This window comes from Triticum dicoccoides, chromosome 3B, assembly GCF_002162155.2.
Source record: "Triticum dicoccoides isolate Atlit2015 ecotype Zavitan chromosome 3B, WEW_v2.0, whole genome shotgun sequence".
Taxonomy (NCBI): Eukaryota; Viridiplantae; Streptophyta; class Magnoliopsida; order Poales; family Poaceae; genus Triticum; species Triticum dicoccoides.
Window position 1 is genome coordinate 191,974,380 of NC_041385.1, and position 23,122 is coordinate 191,997,501.

General features: G+C 50.1%; 1 protein-coding gene across 2 annotated transcripts; it reads right to left on the reverse strand.

Annotated features, from left to right (window-relative positions):
• Positions 1-4,463: 4,463 nt before the first annotated feature.
• LOC119275488 (GDSL esterase/lipase At5g45910-like) lies at positions 4,464-6,194 on the reverse strand. 2 transcript variants are annotated; one of them, XM_037556339.1, is made up of 5 exons: positions 5,803-6,194; positions 5,471-5,704; positions 5,232-5,377; positions 4,861-5,137; positions 4,464-4,787 (listed from the first exon to the last, which is right to left on the reverse strand). In XM_037556339.1, exons 1-5 carry the CDS (start codon positions 6,089-6,091, stop codon positions 4,573-4,575), a joined length of 1,161 nt encoding a protein of 386 aa, XP_037412236.1. In that variant the 5' UTR covers positions 6,092-6,194; the 3' UTR covers positions 4,464-4,572. The 2 variants fall into 2 exon arrangements, with proteins under 2 accessions (XP_037412236.1, XP_037412237.1); XM_037556340.1 differs by having other exon boundaries at positions 5,486-5,704; positions 5,803-6,192.
• Between the last annotated feature and the right edge of the window lie 16,928 nt (positions 6,195-23,122).

Sequence of the window (23,122 nt, forward strand, 5' to 3'; positions counted from 1 at the left end):
AAACGTATTCCCAGAAGCAGCGGTACTACGCACGGCACAGGGCCACGGTACTGCCGCTTACAAGTGGTACTACCGCTCGTGAGAGCGGTACTACCGCTTGAGGCCTTCAGGAACATAACAGAGAAAACAGAGGATCCAATAAAGCCTGAGCTGACACAACTTCTGCAAATGAGCTCTGAATCGAGCAAACTCAAGCTTGTTGGATAGATGACGGCGAGTAGCATCCAAACAGCGATGTGAAACCTCTATGAATGAAGAACCGGAAAAAATCCCAACATCGAAAACATCATAGAAGATGCATGTGAAATCCGTTTTTGATGAACTCGAGCTTGTCATGAAGAGATCATAAGCTCCAAATGTCACAAGGAGAAGAACCAAGAAAGATGATGCAAGGATGCAATGGTTTGAGCTCTCTACGAACAATATGATCAAGCTACCAACTTGAGAGCCCCCCTTGATAGTACGTCAATCAATCCTATAACCCGGGAAAGATGATGCAAGGATGCAATGGTTTGAGCTCTCTACGAATGATATGATCAAGCTACCAACTTGAGAGCCCCCCTTGATAGTACGACAATCGATCCTATAACCCGGTCCCCCAATTACCACCATGAGACCGGTAAAATAGAAAACTTATCACGGGCAAACATTTGCCTTGCGCATAATCCACTTGAGCTAGATGATGACTGTCTTGTCCTCCTCAAGATGGACCACCTTTCTTGATTGTGTTGGGTCGATGAAGACTAGTTGATTGCTCCCCCATACTCCACTATGGGTGAGTCACCCTTCGGCACATCTTCACAAGTCCATTGTCACCACAATGGACGGCAAGCTTCAAGCACTTGATCTCTCTGTGATGCTCCACTTGAACTTGCACACCGCAATCTTGATGACGATCACCACTTGGTGTCATCCTCTCCATGGGTTGTATGATATCTTCCTCTTGACGCAAGCCCATGGAAACATACCTAACCCCACACAGAACTCTCACGTAGATAATGGGTTAGTACACAAAGTGTAATGGACAATTTTTACCATACCATGGGATCACTTAATCCCTCTCGGTACATCTTCTACGCTTTGTGAGTTGATCAACTTGATCCACCCTTGACTTAGTCTTAATCACCCATGTATCATGACCAATATTTATATAATTCCTTGAATAACACCTTGGTCAAACACATAAACTCATTAAAACCAACACATGGACTTCAAGAAAAGCCTATGGACAAATCCTTGGTCAACACAAACACTCCTTGAAACCAACACATGGACTTCAAGAAAAGCCTATAGACAAATCCTTGGTCAACACAAAAACTCCTTGAAACCAACACATGGACTTCAAGAAAAGACTATGGACAAATCCTTCAAATATAACTCAAGGCAACCATTAGTCCATAGAAAATGTCATCAATTACCAAAACCTAACATGGGGGCACTACATGTTCTTTCATCCGAGAGGTTTACGGTCCGCCTTGGAGATGCCCTACCTACAATATATAGTACCGTCTGAGAGGTTACTTCTCCACTTGGAAATTTTTATGGGGAAAAAGGAATTCACTAATACGGAGCAGCTATTCAAGAATTTTTTTTTTGAAAAGGGGGGGCTCCCCGGCCTCTGCATGAGAACGATGCATACGGCCAACTTTATAAAAAGCAAATAGGTTCAACAAGGTCTTATAGTCTCAAGAAAAGTAAAGAAAAGCTTACAAAGAGCCAATAAAAAAGTAGCCAAAAAGCCACAACCGGCTGGCAGAAGAAAGGTAGGAAAACTAATTGGCTATCCTATTACATGACCGCCATCCAAACCGGTTAAAAATATCCCGTGCTACCATCTTCCACCGGATAGATCCTGTAACCAAATGCTCCCTGGCCTCCGTCGGAGTGAGTAGCGACCACATACGGATCAACGCAGTGGCACGGAAAATAACCTGCAAAAAATGAATATTTGTTGTTCTGCTAAAAACCAAATCATTTCTGCAGTTCCAGACTGCCCACAATAAAGCACATACTCCTACGCGAATGTGTCTTGCTGTTTCGGACTCTATCCCATTAAGCTACGTTCCAAAGAACGTGCTGACAGAATTCGGAGGAGTAATGTTAAAAGCTATGTGCACCATCCGCCATAGAACCTTGGCCAATGGGCAATCAAGAAAAAGGTGTTTGATAGTTTTATCCCGATCACAAAAACTACACCTAGTAGGTCCTGTCTAGTTACGCTTTGCCAGATTGCCCTTAGTTAAGATGACTTGTTTATGTACAAACCACATAAACACTTTAATTTTCAAAGGAACTTTGACTTTCCAAACATATTTGGAACTAGGAATGGAGCTAGAATTGATAACATCGAGATACATTGATTTAACTGTAAACTCCCAAGTCCTAGTAAGCTTCCAGTGCAACTGATCGGGCTGTTGAGACAGCGGAACCTCCATCAGTCTACTCACTAAATGGAGCCACGCTTCCCAATGATTACCGACAAGCGTCCTCCTGAATTGAATATTAAGGGGGAAGGACTGAAGTACCGTTGTGACGTAAGCTTCGCGACATTGAACAATACTATAAAGAGATGGGTATTGAAGCGCGATGGGTGTCTCTCCTAGCCAAGTATCCTCCCAGAATCGCGTGTTGGCGCCATTTTCGATTATAAACTTTGTCCTATTAAAAAAGGCTGATTTGACTCTCATGAGCCCTTTTCAAAAAGGTGAGTCCGTCGGCCTCGTTGTCACCTGGGACAAAGTTTTGGAGTGAAGATACTTACTATGAAGAATCTACGCCCACGTGGCCCCAGTCTCAACAGATGCCTTATACAGCCACTTGCTGAGAAGACATCTGTTTTTGACTTCAAGACTTTCAATGCCAAGACCCCCTTGGTCTTTTGGTCGACAAATAATATCTTATTTGGCGAGTCTGTATTTTCTTTTTAGTTCAACACTCTCCGAGAAGAATCGGGGTCGATAGAAGTCCAGCCTTTTCCTAACTCCAACTGGAACCTCGAAAAAAGGCAAGAGAAACATAGGCATACCCATGAGAACCGAATTAATAAGAATTAATCGGCCTCCGTATGACATGAGCTTGCCTTTCCAGCAACTCAGCTTCTTCTCAAATCGATTCTCGATGCACTTCCATTCTCTGTTTATCAGCTTACGATGGTGAATTGGTATGCCTAAATACATAAAAGGTAAAGTCCCCAATTCGCACCCAAACAATTGCCTATAAGCCTCTTGCTCTTTCAAAACAGAACAATTTGCTTTTATAAAAATTAATTTTTAACCCGATCAATTGTTCAAATAAGCATAACGCCAGCTTCATATTTCTTGTTTCATATTCAAGATGTCCAATAAAAATCTGGTTTTTTTTACGGGACAATAAGAATCTGGTTTTGCTAAATCTAAGGTGCCTGAAATTTTTCCTCGCGTCGGCCAATTTCTGCTTAGCTCGAGGCCGTAAGTGGGGGACATGAGGAGCTGACTTGTGTCTCTCTGGAAGGCCAAAAGCTTCGTTCTATTTGTCCAAATCTACATCAAGAATTAAGTGTTCAGAGTTCGTGTCTCTTATATTTTCTATAAACTGCACTTGTCCCTTATTGGCCAAGGTTCTGAACTACAATTTGTTATCATTATATATAGACTAGTGATGCAGTAAGGGACGTTGTTAAACTGAACTCGGGTGAACAGTAAAATCAAAATAAATGAAAAAATTGGATGTCTTTTGTAGAAAACATTGAAAAATATTTTGATAGGTTGCAAAGTTTCAATATCGAATGAGATTTGTGGAAAACGTGACAAAAAATCGATGCTCCAAATGTGTTATTTTCAAAAGCATTTTGGAGCATTGAATTTTTTTGCCATGTCTTCCACGAATATCATTTCGTGATGAAACTTTGCAAGCAATTTGTCATGTTTGCTCGAAAAAAACCAGTTATTTTTTCTTAATTTTACTGTTCACTCGAGCTCACAAAAGCACTTTCGTGCTTTAAGCACCTTCACCTCTTTCTCTGCTGACCGTTCATCTTCTTGACAATTAAACAGTAATCCTAATATATTTATCTGAAGTTGAGCTCAAGATATGACGTGAATGGATTCTAGCAGATTTATGTACTGCACTGCAGATTGCGGTGTTTGCGTAAACCAAATTAACCCTTATGTTTGAACAATTGTCTTCCATGGTTTACTGCAGCAATACAAACATTTGCAGAATATAAAGATCGTAGTTATGTCATTTGCCCTGTGTGAAAATTACTTGGTCAGTTTGATTGTAGTTTTTCATTGGGATGATGTATGGTTGTATATTCTCCTGAATATCTAAGCAATGTCATGAAAGACTGAACAATATGATGACATTTCTGACTCTAAAATATACTGTATTACTCAACGTTGTAATCAAGAATTTCCAGATCAGATCCATCCGATCAACTTCACCGACAAACTTCCGAATCTAGCTCCAAAAAGAACAACAAGAGGTTTCCAAAATAAACTTGCATGCTTCCATTTCAATTCCAGTGTTTTTCAGTTCAGACAGGCCAGACTTCAGATAGCTATCAGTCCATGAATCAGGGCAGGGCAGCTTCTGCTACCTCACTAACTGATACCTGCTCTCTCTTGCAGTTGCAGGGGAGTCTATGCTGCCCAGCCAGCCATCGGCGATGTAGCGGTAAGCCGCCTCCGTCAAGTGCGCGACATCCCAGAACAGACGAGCAGCCGGTTTCTCACATACATGTGCACCTTGGTCGCCGCAGATAAGTGCCCCAGGCCCTCCGCAACAGTTGGTAAGAACATCTTCAAACCCTGCAGAATGACAACCATCAACTTTGACCTGCTGCAAGCGGGCCTGCAAGACAACGGCTCTGAAAGTGCTTACCATACTTGCGAGGTGACTCAACCATGTCAATGATGGGGCCGAAGAGGTCGGCGTAGACGATCATGGCGTCCGGGTGCCTGCCCCGAAGCTTCTCCAGGGCCTCCTGCAGCAGCAGGTTGTGGTGCATCCCTAGCTTGTTGTAATCTTCCAGGCAGCCGGTGGTGGAGTTGTATTCCGCGGGGTCGTCTTTGGCGAAGGAGCTGAGAATGTGCGGCGTGCATCCCGACGGGATTGTCCCGGGAACGACGAAACTCGTGGCCCCGTGCTTGATCAGCCTCTGTTACCATTGCCATAGCCGGATCAATACCATGTTAAACTGCCTCCACTCCTGTTTCAAAGGTGAAATTCAGGTTGACGAGGTAGGTAGGTACCTCGATTGCCATTGAGATGGCCCTGATCATTTCCGGAACGAACGCCGTGATCTCTTGCAGGCTCTTGGTGGGGAAGGAGAAGTGGTAGTCGTTGACCCCGAATTCGCCCACGAAGAAGAGGGATCTGCCGAAGAAGGCCTCGCACTCTGCAGCGGAAGAAAAATGTACGGCGCATGTTTCAGTTTCCTGTCACTCTGCAGGCAGCGCGGCTAGCTGAATAAACATTTGCGTCGATTGACTTGAGAAGTGCCAACCTTGGGTCGTGCGGCAGAGGGAAGGCTTGAGAGCCTCGAACCACTGCAGCTGGACGCCCAAGCTGGTGTTGAGAGGGAACTTGTTGCCGGGATCGGACCCGTCGTGGAAGAAAGCGGCGTCCAGAGCGGTGGCGCCCCCGACGGCGAAGTTGGCGCCTTGGCGGAAGCTCCCGTTGTGCGCCAGGGACGGCGAGACGAGCGGCAGGCCGAGGCGCTGAGCTGCAAGCGGACCAGTTGAGTTGAGCACCTCAAGCCTGTCTCGCCACAGATCAGGAGAGTTTGCTGAGGGAAGTGGGGAATGAGGTGGTACTCCGTACCGATGAAGTCGATGATGAGGCGGCCGTCGGAGTTGCGGCCGGTGGGGCGGCCGAAGAAGGTGGAGCCGTAGGGTGGGCGCGTGACAAGGTTGAAGACGGAGTTGGCGGCGAAGACGACGGGGTTGTTGCCGGTGTCGGCGTAGGAGTCGCCGAAGCTGAAGATGGAGTCGTAGCGCCTGGCGGAGAGGCCTGCGGGGGAGGAAGGGATCAGCGCCCATGCCCATCCCAGGTTCGCGACCAAGAGGAGCAGCAAAACGGCGCTCGGCAGCTTGCGCATCTTGGTGGCCATGGCCTGACGACACCTCGCAGCGGCCTAGGATTCAGCGGGGAGCAGCTCCCGCAGCTCTAGGCTGGCTCAAATTTATCACATCAAAATCAGAGCAAGCAAGCGTTGTTGTCCACAGGCTGGAGTATTATAAAGTAACCATCACCGATTACAACCATCGATTACAACCGAAAGCCGAACAAACACACACTACCATCGCACACAGCACACACCAAACACAAGATACAAAGGTGTCGAGCATCAACACATCACCCCGCCGACCAACAAGCAAGCTAACATGATCGCTTGGAGCCGACCGAGACCTCCAGCATGAGCAACCACAATAGAGAGGCGAGCCAGACAACAGCGAAGCCAGGACTCCAAAGTGGTGCCTCCAAGAAGGATACGGCCATGGGTAGCCGCCACCGGCAGATCTCGAAGATCAGGTTTTCACCTGGAGCAAGATGACAGGAGTAGAACGCTACGATGGAGCCTTCAGGAATGATAGGGCGTCAACGGCCGACGTCACCGTTGGCCAGTCAAAGGACTGGGCAAGTGGTGTATCCCGGCGTTCACACCCCGTCGTCGCACCCTAACTTCGTCAAGCACCCGCAACCACGCCACCCGCGTGGCCATGGTTGCCGCCCCGCACCTGAGACGCGCGCTCCGCTCCCAAAAGTCGCGCCTCCACCGCCAGAGCCGCTGCCCTACAACCAGACAACCCCGAGGCCACACAAAGGCCCCAGCTTTGGCCCAACCGACAGCCCCCGACCAATGGAGCCACCAGCAAACACTCTGCCCCGGAGATCGGTGGACCTGCGCCAACCCGCCTGCGGTGAAAAAAGGGGGAGAAGAAGGAGTGGACGCATCCGGACCAGCACATCCTTGTGCCGGCGACAGGTGACGCTACCGCATCGAGGCCACCCAACCCTCCTATCGAGCTCCCCGCCACACACGAGGAAAGGGGGAGAAGGAGGAGCGGATGCCTCCGGACCGGCACACCCCTCTGTCGGCAACACGTGACGCGACCACATTGAGGCCACCCGTCCCTCCCATCGAGCACACCCTCGTGTCGCCCCACCATGGCAGCCGACATGAAGGAAATATGCCCTAGAGGCAATAATAAAGTTATTATTTATTTCCTTAATTCATGATAAATGTTTATTATTCATGCTAGAATCGTATTAACCGGAAACTTAGTACATGTGTGAATACATAGACAAAACATATAGTCCCTAGTATGCCTCTACTTGACTAGCTCGTTAATCAAAGATGGTTATGTTTCCTAACAATAGACATGTGTTGTCATTTGATGAACGGGATCACATCATTAGGAGAATGATGTGATGGACATGACACATCCGTTAGCTTAGCATTATGATCGTGTTAGTTTCATTGCTACTGCTTTCTTCACGACTTATACAAGTTCCTCAGACTATGAGATTATGCAACTCCCGAATACCGGAGGAACACTTTGTCTGCTACCAAATATCACAATGTAAATGGGTGATTATAAATGTGCTCTACAGGTGTCTCCGGAGGTGTTTGTTGGGTTGGCATAGATCGAGATTAGGATTTGTCACTCCGTGTTTCGGAGAGGTATCTCTCGGCCCTCTCGGTAATACTCATCACTATAAGCCTTGCAAGCAATGTGACTAATGAGTTAGTTGCGGGATGAAGTATTACGGAACGAGTAAGAGACTTGCCGGTAACGAGATTGAACTAGGTATTGAGATACCGACGATCGAATCTCGGGCAAGTAACATACCGATGACAAAGGGAACAACGTATGTTGTTATGCGGTTTGACCGATAAAGATCTTCGTAGAATATGTAGGAACCAATATGAGCATCCAGGTTTCGCTGTTGGTTATTGACCAGAGACGTGTCTCGGTCATGTCTACATAGTTCTCGAACCCGTAGGGTCCGCACGCTTAACGTTCGATAACGATTGGTATTATGAGTTTATGTGATATGATGTACCGAAGATTGTTCGGGGTCCCGGATGTGATCACCGACATGACGAGGAGTCTTGAAATGCTCGAGACATAAAGATTGACATATTGGACGACTCTATTCGGACACCGGAAGTGTTTCGGAGAGGTTTCGGATAAAACCGGAGTGCTGGAGGGTTACCAGAACCCCCCGGGGAACTAATGGGCCTTGATGGGCCCTAGTGGAGAGAGAAAGGGGCCGGCAAGGGCAGGCCGCGCGCCCCCTCCCCCTGAGTCCGAATAGGACAAGGAAGGGGGGGTGAGGGAGTCCCGGATTAGGGGGTCCTCGGACAGCCGGACTATATACTTGTGTCGGACTATTGGACTATGAAGATACAAGATTAAAGACTTCGTCCCGTGTCCGGGTGGGACTCTCCTTTGTGTGGAAGGCAAGCTTGGCAATTCGGATATGCAGACTTCCTTCTGTGTAACCGAATCTGTGTAACCCTAGCCCCCTTCAGTGTCTATATAAACCAGAGGGTTTAGTCCGTAGGACAACAACAATTATAATCATAGGCTAGCTTCTAGGGTTCAGCCTCTACGATCTCGTGGTAGATCAACTCTTGTAATACTCATATCATCAAGATCAATCAAGCAGGAACTAGGGTATTACCTCCACAGAGAGAGCCCGAACCTGGGTAAACATTTTGTCCCCCGCCTCCTGTTACCATTAGCCTTAGACGCATAGTTCGGGACCCCCTACCCGAGATCCGCCGGTTTTGACACCGACATTGGTGCTTTCATTGAGAGTTCCACTGTGTCGTCACGATAAGGCTTGATGGCTCCTTCAATCATCTACAGCGATGTGGTCCAGGGCGAGGTTTTCCTCCCCGGACAGATCTTCATATTCGGCGGCTTCGCACTGCGGGCCAACTCGCTTGGCCATCTGGAGCAGATCGATAGCTACGCCAGTGGCCATCAGGTCACATTTGGAAGCCTGAACTACACTGCCGACATCTGCGGAGACTTGATCTTCGGCGGATTCGAGCCCAGGACAGGTGCGCCCCACGGTCACGATGAGCGTGTCTTAGATCTGCCATCTGATGGTGTTCGGAAGATCACACGTGCAGCTGCCCCGGCTTTAAATCCAGAACAGATCATGCCATCCGAGGACGGGTGTATGAACCCCGCCATGGAGGCCGAATACTCAGTGGCCATAGAGCCAAACACAGATCTCACCTCCAATGAGGTCGGTGTCTTCGGACCCTCGGACTCGTCTCCGACCATGGGCTCTGAACCGCGTGCATCCGTGCCCATCGGATCTGACTGGGCACCGATCATGGAGTTTAGCTCCGCGGATATCTTAAAGCACTCGCCCTTGGGTGACGTGCTAAACTCATTAAAATCTCTCTCCCTGTCAGGAGACTCTTGGTCGAACTGTGTCTGGCTTGAGTGGGAAGCGGACGACGAAGAAATTCGTTACCCACCCACCACCCACTTAATAGCCACTGTCGACGACTTAACCGACATGCTCGATTTCGATTCCGAAGACATCGACGGTATGGACGACGATGTCGGAGAAGAACAGGAACTACCGCCCACAGGGCGCTGGACAGCCACCTCATCATATGATATATATATATATATGGTGGACACACCCAAAGAAAGCAATGGCGATGAGGCAGCCAAGGATAACCCTCTTGAGAAGCAATCTAAGCGCCAGCGTCAGGGGTGCCGCTCTAAGCCCTGCCATAGCAAAATAGCGATACCGGCACAAGAGACAATAGCACTCCGGATGATGCCGAAGACGAAAACAATCCCGCCCAGCCAAGCATCGAGCAAGCCGGACGGGAGGATGGGCAAGCTAGCCCTGATGAACAGGCAATGGATGTAGACTCGGAGGATGACAATTACTTGCCCCTCTCCAAAGACGAGGTGAGCCTCGGCAACGAAGAATTTATCGTGCCTAAGGATCTCATCGAGCAGGAGCGCCGGCTTATAGCCACTACAAAGAGCCTAAAGAAAAAACAGCAGCAGCTTCAAGCTGATCAAGATCTACTAACTGATAGATGGACTGAGGTCCTGGCAACCGAGGAATACGGACTCGAGCTACCAACCAAAAGTTACCCGAGGCTCAGGTTGTTACCTCAATTTGAGGAGGACCACTAGAGCCTACACTACCACCGCAGGATGCGGCTGACCGGCCACCTCATGGCCAAGACAAAGCGGCGTATATGCCCGAACACCAGCCCGCACCTTGTCGCCAAACAAATAAAAACACGAAGGCCCAGGGCTACACGCATGACCTGCAAGATGAATTGGAAAACAAAGCAGGACAGTCAAGATCGATCTATGGATCACGGGGGCGCGCCCTAACGCGTGACGATGACCGCCACGCCGGATATACTAAATACAAATCCGGCCGGGCCAAATACAACAGACCAGACTTATTTGAACTGCGTCGTGATGTAGCCCGGCATAGGGGCGCCGCACACCCCCTATGCTTCACTGACAAAGTAATGGAACACGAATTCCCAGAAGGGTTCAAGCCCGTGAACATCGAGCCATATGATGGGACAACAGACCCCGCGGTATGGATAGAAGATTTCCTTCTCCACATTCACATGGCCCGCGGTGATGATCTACATGCCATCAAATACCTCCCACTAAAGCTCAAGGGACCGGCTCGGCATTGGCTGAATAGCCTGCCGGCAAACTCCATAGGTAGTTGGGAGAACCTGGAAGACGCATTCCTTGACAACTTCCAGGGCACTTATGTGCGACCATCGGATGCTGATGACTTGAGTCACATAACCCAACAGCCTGGAGAGTCAGCCAGGAAATTCTGGACTCGGTTCCTAACTAAAAAGAACCAAATTGTCGACTGTCCGGACGTTGAAGCCCTAGCGGCCTTTAAGCACAACATCTGTGACAAGTGGCTTGCCCGACACCTCAGCCAAAAGAATCCAAAATCCATGGAAGCTCTTACGACACTTATGACCCGCTTTTGCGCGGGCGAGGACAGCTGGTTGGCTCGCAGCAACAGCACATCAAGAAATCCTGGCACTTCAGACACCAGAGACAGCAACGGCAAGCCCCGGCGCAACATACACAAGCGTCGCAATAATGGTGATAACGCTGAAGACACGGCTGTTAATGCCGGATCCAGTGGCTCTAAGTCGAGTCAGCGGAAAAAGCCATTCAAAAGAAACAACCCAGGCCCGTCCAGTCTGGACCGCATACTCAATCGCTCATGTCAAATTCACGGCACCCCCGATAAACCAGCCAACCACACCAACAGAAAATGTTGGGTGTTTAAACAGGCCGGCAAGTTGAATGCCGAAAACAAGGGAAAGGGGCCGCATAGTGATGACGACGAGGAGCCCTAGCCGCCGAACATAGGAGGACAGAAGAAATTTCCTCCCCAAGTAAAAACGGTAAATATGATATACGCCACCCACATTCCTAAGCGGGAGCGGAAGCGTGCACTAAGGGATGTCTACGCGATGGAGCGAGTAGCCCCAAAGTTCAACCCATGGTCTTCTTGTCCGATCACCTTTGATCGCAGGGACCATCCGACCAGTATCCGTCATGGCGGTTCGGCCGCACTGGTCCTTGACCCTATCATTGACGGATTCCACCTCACACGAGTCATCATGGACAGTGGCAGCAGCCTGAACCTGCTCTATCAGGATAAAATGCACAAAATGGGCATCGATCCCTCAAGGATCAAACCCACCAATACCACCTTGAAAGGTGTCATACCAGGTGCAGCGGCCTGTTGCATGGGCTCAATCACACTGGAAGTAGTCTTCAGATCTCCGGACAACTTCCGAAGCGAGGAGTTAATCTTTGATATCGTCCCCTTCCGCAGTGGCTATCATGCATTGCTCGGACGAACCGCATTCGCCAGATTCAACATGGTGCCGCATTATGCCTACCTCAAGCTCAAGATGCTAGGACCTCGATGGGTTATAACAGTCAATGGAAACACAGAGCAGTCCCTCCGCACCGAGGAACACACTGTGGCCCTCACAGCAGAAGTACAGAGCAACCTCCTTAGGCAGACCTCCAATTCGGCAATAAAGCCCCCGGACACCGTCAAGCGAGTCCGAAGTACCCTGCAACAGGATCGTCCGGCACGTCTAGAGCTCGCCTAGCAATTCGGCCTCCATCCTAGTCCCAGTCAAGCGGTGAAATTTGTGTCGCGCGTACATAATTACGCACTTAAATTACCATGGGCATAGGCGGAGGCACAACTACAATGCGGTCCACAATGCGGCTCAACCGCCCCAGGACCCATATACCTTCACCCTTTTCTTTCTTTTAGGTCCCTATCTTCTCGAGGCTCTTCCGATAACCTAATTATCGGACCCATCGCGGGACTGAAACACCAAGGAGGCAAGGAGCTTTGACGTACAAGGGAATCCCCAGGTGGTCTCTGTTAACGATCACTATACCTATTTTACATACCCACACGCAGCTCGATCTTGGTTAGGACATGTCAATAGTCCTATTTTTGCTTATCGCACTACTTGTATACATACGCCTTGACATATCATTTAAATAAACAATGGAAAATAATGTGCAGCGTCAGCTTATTACTACATTTCTTTTTCTCTTTTCCTTGACTGTTTATTCATTACAAATTGCACATGTACATTCTGGTACGGTCAGTTCGCCAGGGGCTTCAGTGTACCCCATAACACAGCAAGAAAAGTCCGAACACTTTCGATAGTGCGGCACCCCGAACTTATAGCATTATATGCATCAGCTCCGAATCATGTCTTGGGTCAATAGTTGGGTTGCCTGGCTCCCATGTTTTGCTGCCTTACGTTCCGCTATATCGGCTAAGGTGGCACAGGGAGAACTACTGTGATTGTGTCCCGGTTCTTCCGGACGAGCACCTCAGTGGAGAAAGCCGAAAACTGACTGTCATGATGCGGCGAGAGATGGTCGCTGTTCGAGAGGTTTCAAATCCTTAAAGATTTTCACCGCTTTCGGCGAGGAATCGGTCTTTGTCAAATTTGGGCGTGTATAGCGCCCCAAATTAGGCCTTGCGAATACCAGGGGCTACACCAAAATTTAAAATTATAGAAGTTCTATGGCTAAGTGAGGGTGATAAAGCTGTATAGTCCGATTGCCTTGTTCACTGCGCTAAACACCTCCTTAGAGGACCAAAAAATTGGACAAAGAGTGTTTAGATTTATCCTAAACAGCCCTGTACTAGTTACATGGGGGCACAAGCCGACAACTGGCCAACTCTCAGATTTTATAAACGGCCGCACATAAGGTAAAATTTTAAATCAACAAGCTTTATATTGCACAAAAGAACTTGTTTCATATTACAGGATAAAATGAGTACATTCACTCAAAGATTACATGCTTAGCACATTGCTCCGCCACAAGGCGGGAGCCCTTCAGGACACTGTCATAATACTTTTCCGGCTGGCGGTGCTCCTTGCCCTTTGGTGGCCCCTCCGTCATCAACTTCTCGGCAGACATCTTCGCCCAGTGCACTTTTGCGCGGGCGAAGGCCATTCGCGCACCTTCAATGCAAACTGACCGCTTTATGACTTCAAGCTGTGGGCAGGCACTCACAAGCCGCTTTACGAGGCCGAAGTAGCTGCTGGGCAGAGGCTCGGCAGGCCACAACCGGACTATGAGGTCCTTCATGGCCAGTTCGGCCGCCTTGTGCAGTTCGACCAGTTGCTTCAGCTGGTCGCTCAAGGGCATCAGATGTTCGGTCCCAATATACTGAGACTAGAACAACTTCTCCGTCGAGCTCCCTTCTTCGGCTCGGTAGAACTCTGCGGCATCAGATATGCTGCGCAGCAGATCTGCGAACGCTCCTGGAGAGCTCCAAATTTGGGTAAGTAAAAGGAAAGTCTCCTTCACATGCTTGCTTTGCATAATGTATGCCTTACCCGCCGCAATCTTCTTGGCCGCCTTAATCTCCTGGAGGACCTTTTGGGCTTCGGCTTTGGCGTATCGCGTGCTCTGGAGAGCCTTAGCAAACTCGGACTCTTGAGTCTTAGAGTCACGCTCTAGGGACTCGTATTTTTGGACGAATTCCTGGAGCTCTTGTTGGACCTCGTTGACTCGGGCCTCTTGCTTCTCGCGCTCAACGTGTTCCTTGGCCTCTTTGTCATCGGCCTCGGTCAACGCCTTCTTAAGGGCCGCCACTTCGGTCGTGGCCCCTATTAAAGTTCATGACGCTTCTATTAGCAGAAACCATTTTTCCTTTATAAATATACAAACGGGGTATTGTGTACCTTTGTTTTCCTCGAGCTGCCTCTTCACGAGGCCAAGCTCTCCCGACCTCCGCAGTACGAGCGGCAGCGGCCAGCAGCGACGCCTGCTTATTCACATAGACATCTTCTATTAGACTCCTGCAGAATTATTTGATCCTCTGTTCGGCCTTTCTTTCCGAACACCAAACAGAGCATCAGGGGCTACTGTCTATGTTGTGATATTTTCCTACAATTTTATTACTTACCTCAAAGCCTGTTAGGAGGATGGCGCAGGCTTCGGTCAATCCGCTTTTGGCGGACCGGACCTTCTCAAGCACCGTACTCATAAGAGTACGGTCTTCTTCATCAATGGAAGTGCCGCGAAGCGCTTCCAGCAAGTTGTCCGATGCCTCTGGATGGACAGAGGTCATCGATACAGGTGGCTCGCCCCCCTTAGAGAGAGGCTACCTGCCTAACTTTGGAACCGCTTGGGTTTCCGGAGCCGTATTCGGTTGGGGGCCAAACTTGCTGCGGCCCCCGTTATCAGAGTCCATGAGGGTCTTCCCCCCATGTGCCCGGCGATTGGGATTTCGCCTGAGGGCGTCTCCAGAACTGTCTCCCCCTGGTCCGGTATCCTCTGAGATAACACGTCGGTGTCGTCTGCGGGCCTGGGGGAGGAGGCTGTCGGGAGTGAATCGTTGTTCATCGCCGACGGGCCCAGGGACCCCTCCGAGGAGGATACCTCGATGTGGATTTGGTCGGACTGCATATGCATGTTCGGCATAATAAGAAGCAATAAAGCAAAACATACTGGAAGTATTATAGCATCCGGATACTTACGACTTAGCCAGGGGCTTGTCCCTGGGCAGCTACTCCTCGCCGTTGTAGGTGGCCATGGTGGAGTGGTCCGGAAGGAAGGTCTTTCCCTTCTTGGACGCCCCGGCCTCCCCCTGCGGGGCGGCCTTTCTCTTCTTCCCCCCCCCCCCGTTTGGGGGGGAGGGATTTCCTCTTCCTCCTCCTTGTCTTCATTGGAGGAGTGCGCCTTGGTGTCTTCGGACGTCGTGTCCGATACAACCTTGCGCTGGAGACCTTTCCTGGTCCCCACGGCCTTCTTCTTCGTCTTCTTCTCCAGTACCTCATAGGGCGCCGGAAACAACATCTTTGTTAGAAGAGTCGATTCTAGATCTTCAGGTAGCGGAGCCGGACAGTCAATCCGCTCCGCTATCGCTACCCAGTCCTGATTAAATTGGCATGGATGCTTAGATTCCTCCCACGAATGTGCTAGTAAAAGGCACATCTTGCAAAATATAAAAACTCACCGGATGGGCTTGGCGTTTCGCGCTGAGTCCAGGATCTTCGGTTATAGGTGGAGGGACCTCGTTGGCTTTGAAGAGCACCTTCCAAACGTCTTCGTGCGTAGTGCCGAAAAGCTCTTGCAGCATCTGGTGTTTGGCCGGGTCAAACTCCCACAGATTGTAAGCCTCTCTTTAACACAGAAGGATCTAGTGGATGAGAATGACCTGGACCACGTTGACAAGCTTGATCTTCTTGCCTATCATATTTTGGACGCAGGTTTGAAGTCCGGTCAGCTCCACTGATGAGCCCCAGGCTAAGTCCTTCTCTTTCCAGGAGGTGAGTCGCGTGGGGACTGTCGGTGTCAAAACCGGCGGATCTCGGGTAGGGGGTCCCGAACTGTGCGTCTAAGGCTAATGGTAACAGGAGACTGGAGACACGATGTTTTACTCAGGTTCGGGCCCTCTCGATGGAGGTAATACCCTACTTCCTGCTTGATTGATCTTGATGATATGAGTATTACAAGAGTTGATCTACCACAAGATCGTAGAGGCTAAACCCTAGAAGCTAGCCTATGGTATGATTGTTGTTGTCCTACGGACTAAACCCTCCAGTTTATATAGACACCGAAGGGGGCTAGGGTTACACAGAGTCGGTTACAGAGAAGGAGATCTACATCCGAATCGCCAAGCTTGCCTTCCACGCAAAGGAGAGTCCCATCCGGACACGGGACGAAGTCTTCAATCTTGTATCTTCATGGTCCAACAGTCCGACCAAAGTACATAGTCCGGGTGTCCGGATACCCCCCTATCCAGGAATCCCTTAGTAGCCCCTGAACCAGGCTTCAATGACGATGAGTCCGGCACGCAGATTGTCTTCGGCATGGCAAGGCAGGTTCCATCTCCGAGTACTCCAAGATAAATTCCAAACACAAGGACCGTGTCCGGCTCTGCAAGACAAACTTCACATACCACCATAGAGAGAACAGTAATCCACGAATCTAATACGCTGACAACTCTTCGTAGCGTGACATCACGCCACGGCCCAGCTTTTATCCGAACCATTTTTTATAACCAGCCATCGCACACATTGCGAGGCAGTTTCTTTGGCACGTCTTGTCAAAGCAGAGATCGTGTCCCCCTTATCGCGGGATTCTCATCAATACGGGTGTGGGTAACCCAACCGCACCACCAAACGTGGTGAGTGGGGAACAAGCAGGTTTCATTAGGCAAGCGGGGAGGCGCAGAGTTTCATTGCCTCTATAAAGAGGAAATGCCCCTTCCTTTTTACCCACACCTTCTCCTTTTGCTCATCCATTCTCTTTTGCTTGAGCCCTAACGCCCGAGCATTCATCTTCTCCACCAACGAAGGTTCTTCCGAAAATGTCCAGATCCGGAGCAGGAGGCAAGTGGATGGCCTCTACCGTCCAGGAGAAGGATATCAAAAAGCTTCGGGAGACCGAGTACCTGGCCCAGAAAATTGGCCACCGCCTTCCGGCGGCGGGACAGATTGTCCCTACTCTAGAGTCCTACGAGAGGGTCGTGTTCCTCCCTCGTTTTGTCCGCGGGCTCGGGTTTCCCCTTCACCCATTTGTTTGCGGCATCATGTATTATTACGGGATCGATTTCCTTGATCTATCCCCCAATTCCTTCCTCAACATCTCGACGTTTATTGTTGTGTGCGAGGCCTTTCTCCGCATTGCGCCACACTTCGGCTTATGGCTGAAGATCTTCAATGTGAAGCCCAAGGTGGTGAACAACGAGCACGCCGAGTGCGGAGGTGCCATGGTGAGCAGGATACCCAAGGTCACATGGCCGACAGGTACTTTCAATGATTCTGTCAAGGAGTGGTAGCAACAGTGGTTCTATATCACTAAGCCGCGCGGCCAAAAGTGGGTCGCAGCTCCTGAGTTCCGATCCGGAGCCCCTTTGTGGCTCACGTCCTGGCCCGAGAAGGGCTTGAACTGGTCTTCATCTGACGAGCTGTCGGTGATCCAGACACGTGTCAAAGGTATGGAAGAAAAGGCCGTCAAGCTTGTTGACATAGTCCAGGTGATGCTGGTCTGCCTGGTTCTTCCCTGTCAGCATTGAGCCTGCAATTTGTGGGAGCACGGCCCGGCCGAGCACCAGACCCTGCGGGAACTTTATGGCTCCTCACACAAGGACATCTGGAAGGTGCTTTTTAAGTCCGGCAAACCATGGTCGGACTCCGCTGCGGACCGCGGGTACCAACTGTCCCGCCCCGCAAGTCCGGTAAGTAGCCATTATATTTTGTCCGTCCATATGTTTCATTGTCATATCCCGTGGAAGATGCCCTAACGTGCTTCCCGCAATTCTCTGAGGGATGGACGAAGAAGGCGGGGCGGATACACTGTCCAGCCCCGCTGCTAGAAGAACCAGCCGGACCTCTTCTAACGAAGATGCTGTTCCCGGCGCCTTACAAGGCGCCAAAGAAAGAGGCCCACAAAGAGGCCAAGGAGATCAGGGGTGGCCTGCGTCGTCGTGGGGCTTCTGACACAAAATCCGAAGACTCCAATACATCTCTCCCCTCTGAAGAGGAAGAGGATGAGGAAGATGAATCCACCACGGGGGGAGGAAAGAAAAGGACGGCCTCCTCATCTCTGGAGGCCGAATTGCCCAAGAGGGGAAAAACTCTCCTGCCAGAGGCGTCCACTACGGCTACCGACAGCAGCCCGGAGTGGGATCCCAGGGCCCAGCCCCTGGAAAACCTGTAAGTGCACAAAATCCGAACACGTCTATGCTTCCAGGATTACCAAGGCATAGATAAATTAATTGGTGCCATACTTTTTGCAGCCCGGCTAGGTCTCGCGCCAAACAGTCCTCATCAGAGGATTCGTTGAGCTCAGATGCCCTTAAGAGCGAGACACCTCAGAGGGCCCTTTCCCCGAAGCTCTGGCATGACACCGAGGTGTCGTCCCAAAAGGAGCAAAATCAGGAGGGGCATACCTCAGGGGCCGGATACACGGGAGCGGCGGCTCCACTGGGTGTCGATGGCGGGGGCGATCTTGGACTCGGCCCTCAGCCGGACACAGTCCCTGAGACCTTTGAGGCTCCGGGTTCAGACGGGCAGCTCCCCTTGACTAGAGGAGGTGATCCTGCTCCACCAGTGACCTCTTCCCAACCAGAGGTGTCGAGCAGCTTATTGACAGCGCTAAAGAGCGCTTCCGTCGTTGATGAACATCGCACCCTTATGGGCGTGGTAATTGAGAAGGTTCAGGCCGCTGAAAGTGGACTGAATGAATCCTGCATCAGCCTTATAAAAGGCTTGGAGGTAAGTTATTAGGAGTTTTTAGAAGATTTGTCATAGTATAGATAGTAGCCCCTGATACACTGTCCGGTAAAAGAAGGATCCAGACAGGGGATCAAATTTCCTCCCACAGGAGACTCAATGGCATATATCTCTTCCTTTAAAAATAGGCGTCTGCGGCGACTGCCGCCTCTCATACTACGGAAGTATCCGGACTGAAGCAGAGTCTGGAGCGGGCCGAAGAAGAACTTGGCCAGGTGAAGAAGCAGTTGGAGGACCACCGAGGTATGTCGAAACCTTGTTTAATTTTAGCACAATACAGTAGGTATGCCTAATGAAAGTATGTATATTACGCGCTCTAGGGTCGAATGCCGAAATTCAGGCATTGAAGAAGGATGTAGCCTTAGACGAAAAGAAGGCCGCCGCGGAACAGGCCCTTCGCGAGAAGCACGAGGCCAGGGTCATTGAAGTTGAATGAGAGCTTCAGGAGGCCGTGCAGAAAAGCGGGACTTTGGAGCAGAGTCTATCATTGAAATAATCCGAACTCACCCAAGCTCTCCAAGCCGCAACTGATGCTCGGGAGGAAGCCCAAGGTGCTCTGAAGGACATTTAGGAGGCGAGGAAGATTGCGGCTGGTAAGGCCTTTTCCTATTTAGAGCATTTGTTGATGCCATAGCAGAAAAAATTTGAGGTGACCAATTGACTTCTGATTTCTCCAGGGGCGTTTGCGGATCTTCCACGCAGCATATCTGATGCTGCTCAATTCTATCGAGCTGAGGATAAGAAGACTATGGAAAAGCTTTCCTGGTCGTAGTATTTGGCGACGAATTATTCGGTGCCATTTGTTGATCAGCTGAAGCAGCTGGTCGAACTGCACCAGGCGGCCGAACTAGCCATGAAGGATCTGATTATCCGGCTATGGCCCGTCGAGCCTATTCCGAGCAGTTACTTTGGGCTCGTGAAGCAAATTGTGAGTGCATGTCCTCGGCTTGACATCATTAAGCGGTCGGTTTGTATAGAAGGTGCGCGAATGGCATTTGCCCACGCGAAAGTGCATTGGGGAAAGCCGGATGCTAAAAAGCTAATGACCGAGGGACCACCTGAGGGGAAGGAGCACCGCAAGCCCGAACTATATTACGATGGTGTCCTGAAAGGAGCCCGCCTTGTGGCGGAGCAATGTACCAAAGACATTGTATTTCCATGAAGGCAATCCTGTTGTCCTTTGTAAGGCGGAACAAAGTCACCTTTATTTATGTATTTGCCTATTATATGAAAGTTTTTCCTCCTGTGCGGCCGTTTTATATGTTAGTTTTGTGAGTTGGCCAGTCGTCGGCTTCTGCCCCCACGTAGGAAGTACGAGGGTGTTCGGGATACACCTGAACACTCTTTACCCCATTCTTGGGTCCATGAAGGAGGTGTTCAGCACAGCGAACCAAGCAATCAGACTATAGGGCTTTATCACTCTCACTTAGCCATAGGAATTCGAGTATGGTAGGCGCAGCCCCTGGTGTTCGGAAGACCGTACGAGGGACTCTAACAGCACCTGATCGGTAGACTGGTCTGTCGCACTCTGCATTTATGATGGCATTATGAGGAATAAATCCTTAAAGATTTTACAACCTCTCGAATAGCTAACCAGCTCTCGCCTTATCTTGACAGTCAGTTTTCGGCTTTCTCTACTGAGGTGCTCGTCCGAAAGAACTGGGACACAATCACAGTAGTTCTCCTAGCGCTACCTTAGCCGATATTGCGGAACGTAAGGTGACAAAACATGGGAGCCGGGCAAACCCAACTAATGACCCAAGACATGATTAGGAGCTGATGCATATAATGTTATAAGTTCAGGGTGCGGAGTGACCGAGAAGGTGGTCGGACTTTGTTGCCATGGTGTGGGTATAATGAAGCCCCTTGGCGTTTTAAGGCATAATACGGTATTCGGATGCCTTTTATGACTTGAAAATGTCAATGATAGATGATAGCGGATAAGTGTCATATATCTCTACATGTTGTACTTAAGTAATATGTTTATGTGTATGGGTACTGTTCATGTTGTAAAAAGGAGGTATGATGGCGTACCCTGTGTATGAATCCGAAGTATGTCCGGATCGTCTTCGGGGGAAATGTTCAAAGATTCCCCCTTTGCGTGTTCGGGCTGATTTCCTGGCGCCAGTTCTATTATCCACAGAAGAGATCCTGCAAGGAAAATGCTGAGAGACGTATGTGCGCCACGGAGCGGTTGAACCGCAGGGCCTGACCCTTCCCAACTTATGTTGGGGTGTTTGACTGGCGTCTGGTCGAGCCGAGCTATCCTGTCATGAATTAGTTCGGACTCCTTTATTGGTGTCCGAGGGGTTGGCTGCTGAATCGAGGTTCGTCAAGGTGGCACAATTCACTGCTTCAGTGGCCGTATGCTTTTCAGCGCCGAAGTGTGGTTCGGCCGTGCCCGTAATTGCGACTATGTCACGTGGGCCTAGTATGGTACCACATTGAATCGAGCCAATCGTGGTTCGCCCCGGCAGTACTGTATAGGGGGATAGTGTCGAAGACTGGTTCTCCGGTATGGTGATCATTCGGTGATCCGGAGAACACCTCTAGGGTGGTGTTTGTAACGCTCACCATGTTGGATTGCGTAGGAGTTTCTTTTGCTCTATATTGCATTGCTTTGAGACCCCTTTATTGTTTTTGGTGTATGACCGGCCGGCTTGTTTGAAGACCCGGCATTCTCTATTTGTATGATTAGGTGTCGATCCTGGTGTACCGTGGATTTGGCATGGGCGATCGAGGATGCGGTCCAGGCTGGATGGGCCGAATTGCTTTGTTGAAGTGCCTTTTTCCGTCGACCAGACTGGGAGCCGCGGAATCCGATGTTGACTGCTGTCTCGCGGGCATCATCATTAGTCTTGGGACGCTTATGTTTGTTGCGTCGATGTTTATGGGTGCTATATCTGGCCTCTAATGTGCCAGAGGTGTTTGCTTTGTTGCTGTGAGCTAGCCAGCTATCTTCGCCTGCGCAAAAGTTGGTAATGAGTGTTGTTAGGGCCGCCATGGACTTTGGTTTCTCTTGGCCGAGGTGTCGGGCGAGCCACTTGTCCCGGATACTATGTTTGAAGGCTGCTATGGCTTCGGTGTCCGGACAGTCGGCAACTTGGTTCTTTTTTAGTAGGAACCGGGTCCAGAGTCTCCTGGCTGACACTCCGGGCTGTTGGGTAATGTGACCTAAGTCATCAACATCTGGTGGTCGCCTATAGGTACCTTGGAAGTTATCGAGGAATGTGTCCTTGAGATTTTCCCAGCTGCCGATGGACTTCACCGGCAGGCTATTCAGCCACTGTTTGGCTGGTCCTTTAAGCTTAAGGGGGAGATACTTGATGGCATGTAGATCATCACCGCGGGCCATGTGAATGTGGAGAAGAAAATCTTCGATCCATACCGTGGGGTCTGGTGTGCTGTCGTATGATTCGGTGTTGACGGGTTTAAACCCTTCTGGGAATTCGTGATCCATTACTTCATCAGTGAAGCAGAGGGGGTGTGCGGCGCCTCTGTGCCGGGCTATGTCACGATGCAGTCCGACTAAGTCTGGTCGGTTATGGTCGGCCCGGCCGGATTTATTAATAGTGTATCCGGCATGACGGTCATCGTCATGTGCTGTGGCGCGCCCCCGTGATCCATAGATCGATCTTGGTTGTCCTGCCTTGTTTTCCAATATGTCTCGCAGGTCTTGCGTATTGCCCCGGGCCATAGTGAACTGGCATGGGAGTGCGGGCTGGTACGTCGTTTTATCCCGGCCATGAGGTGGCCGGTCAGCCTCGTCTTGTGCTGGTAGTGCACGCTCTACGGCCTCTTCCTCTAGCTGAGGTAGCAACTTATGTTTTGGGTAACCCTTGGTGTGGGGCTCGAGTCCATATTCCTCGGCCTCTAGGACCTCAGTCCATCTGTCTGCGAGCAGATCTTGATCATCTTAGAGCTGCTGCTGCTTCTTTTTTAGGCTTCTTGAAGTGGCTATAAGTCGGTGCTTAAAGTGCTCCTGCTCTATGGGATCCTCCGGTACGCCAAATTTGTCGTCACCGAGGCTCACCTCGTCTTCGGAGGGAGGCATATAGTTGTCGTCCTCCAAGTATCCGTCCGTCGCCTGTTCATCTGGGCTGACCTGCCAGTGTTCTTGTTCGGCCTGCTCGAAGGTAGGCTAATCAAGATTGTATTCCTCTTCGGCGCCATCTGGATTGTTTTCTTCTCCAATGCCGGTGTTGCTGTGGTGGGGCTTAGAGCGGCGCTGATGACGCCCATGCTTTGATTTCTTCCCTGAGGGGTTATCTTCTATTGCCTCATCGC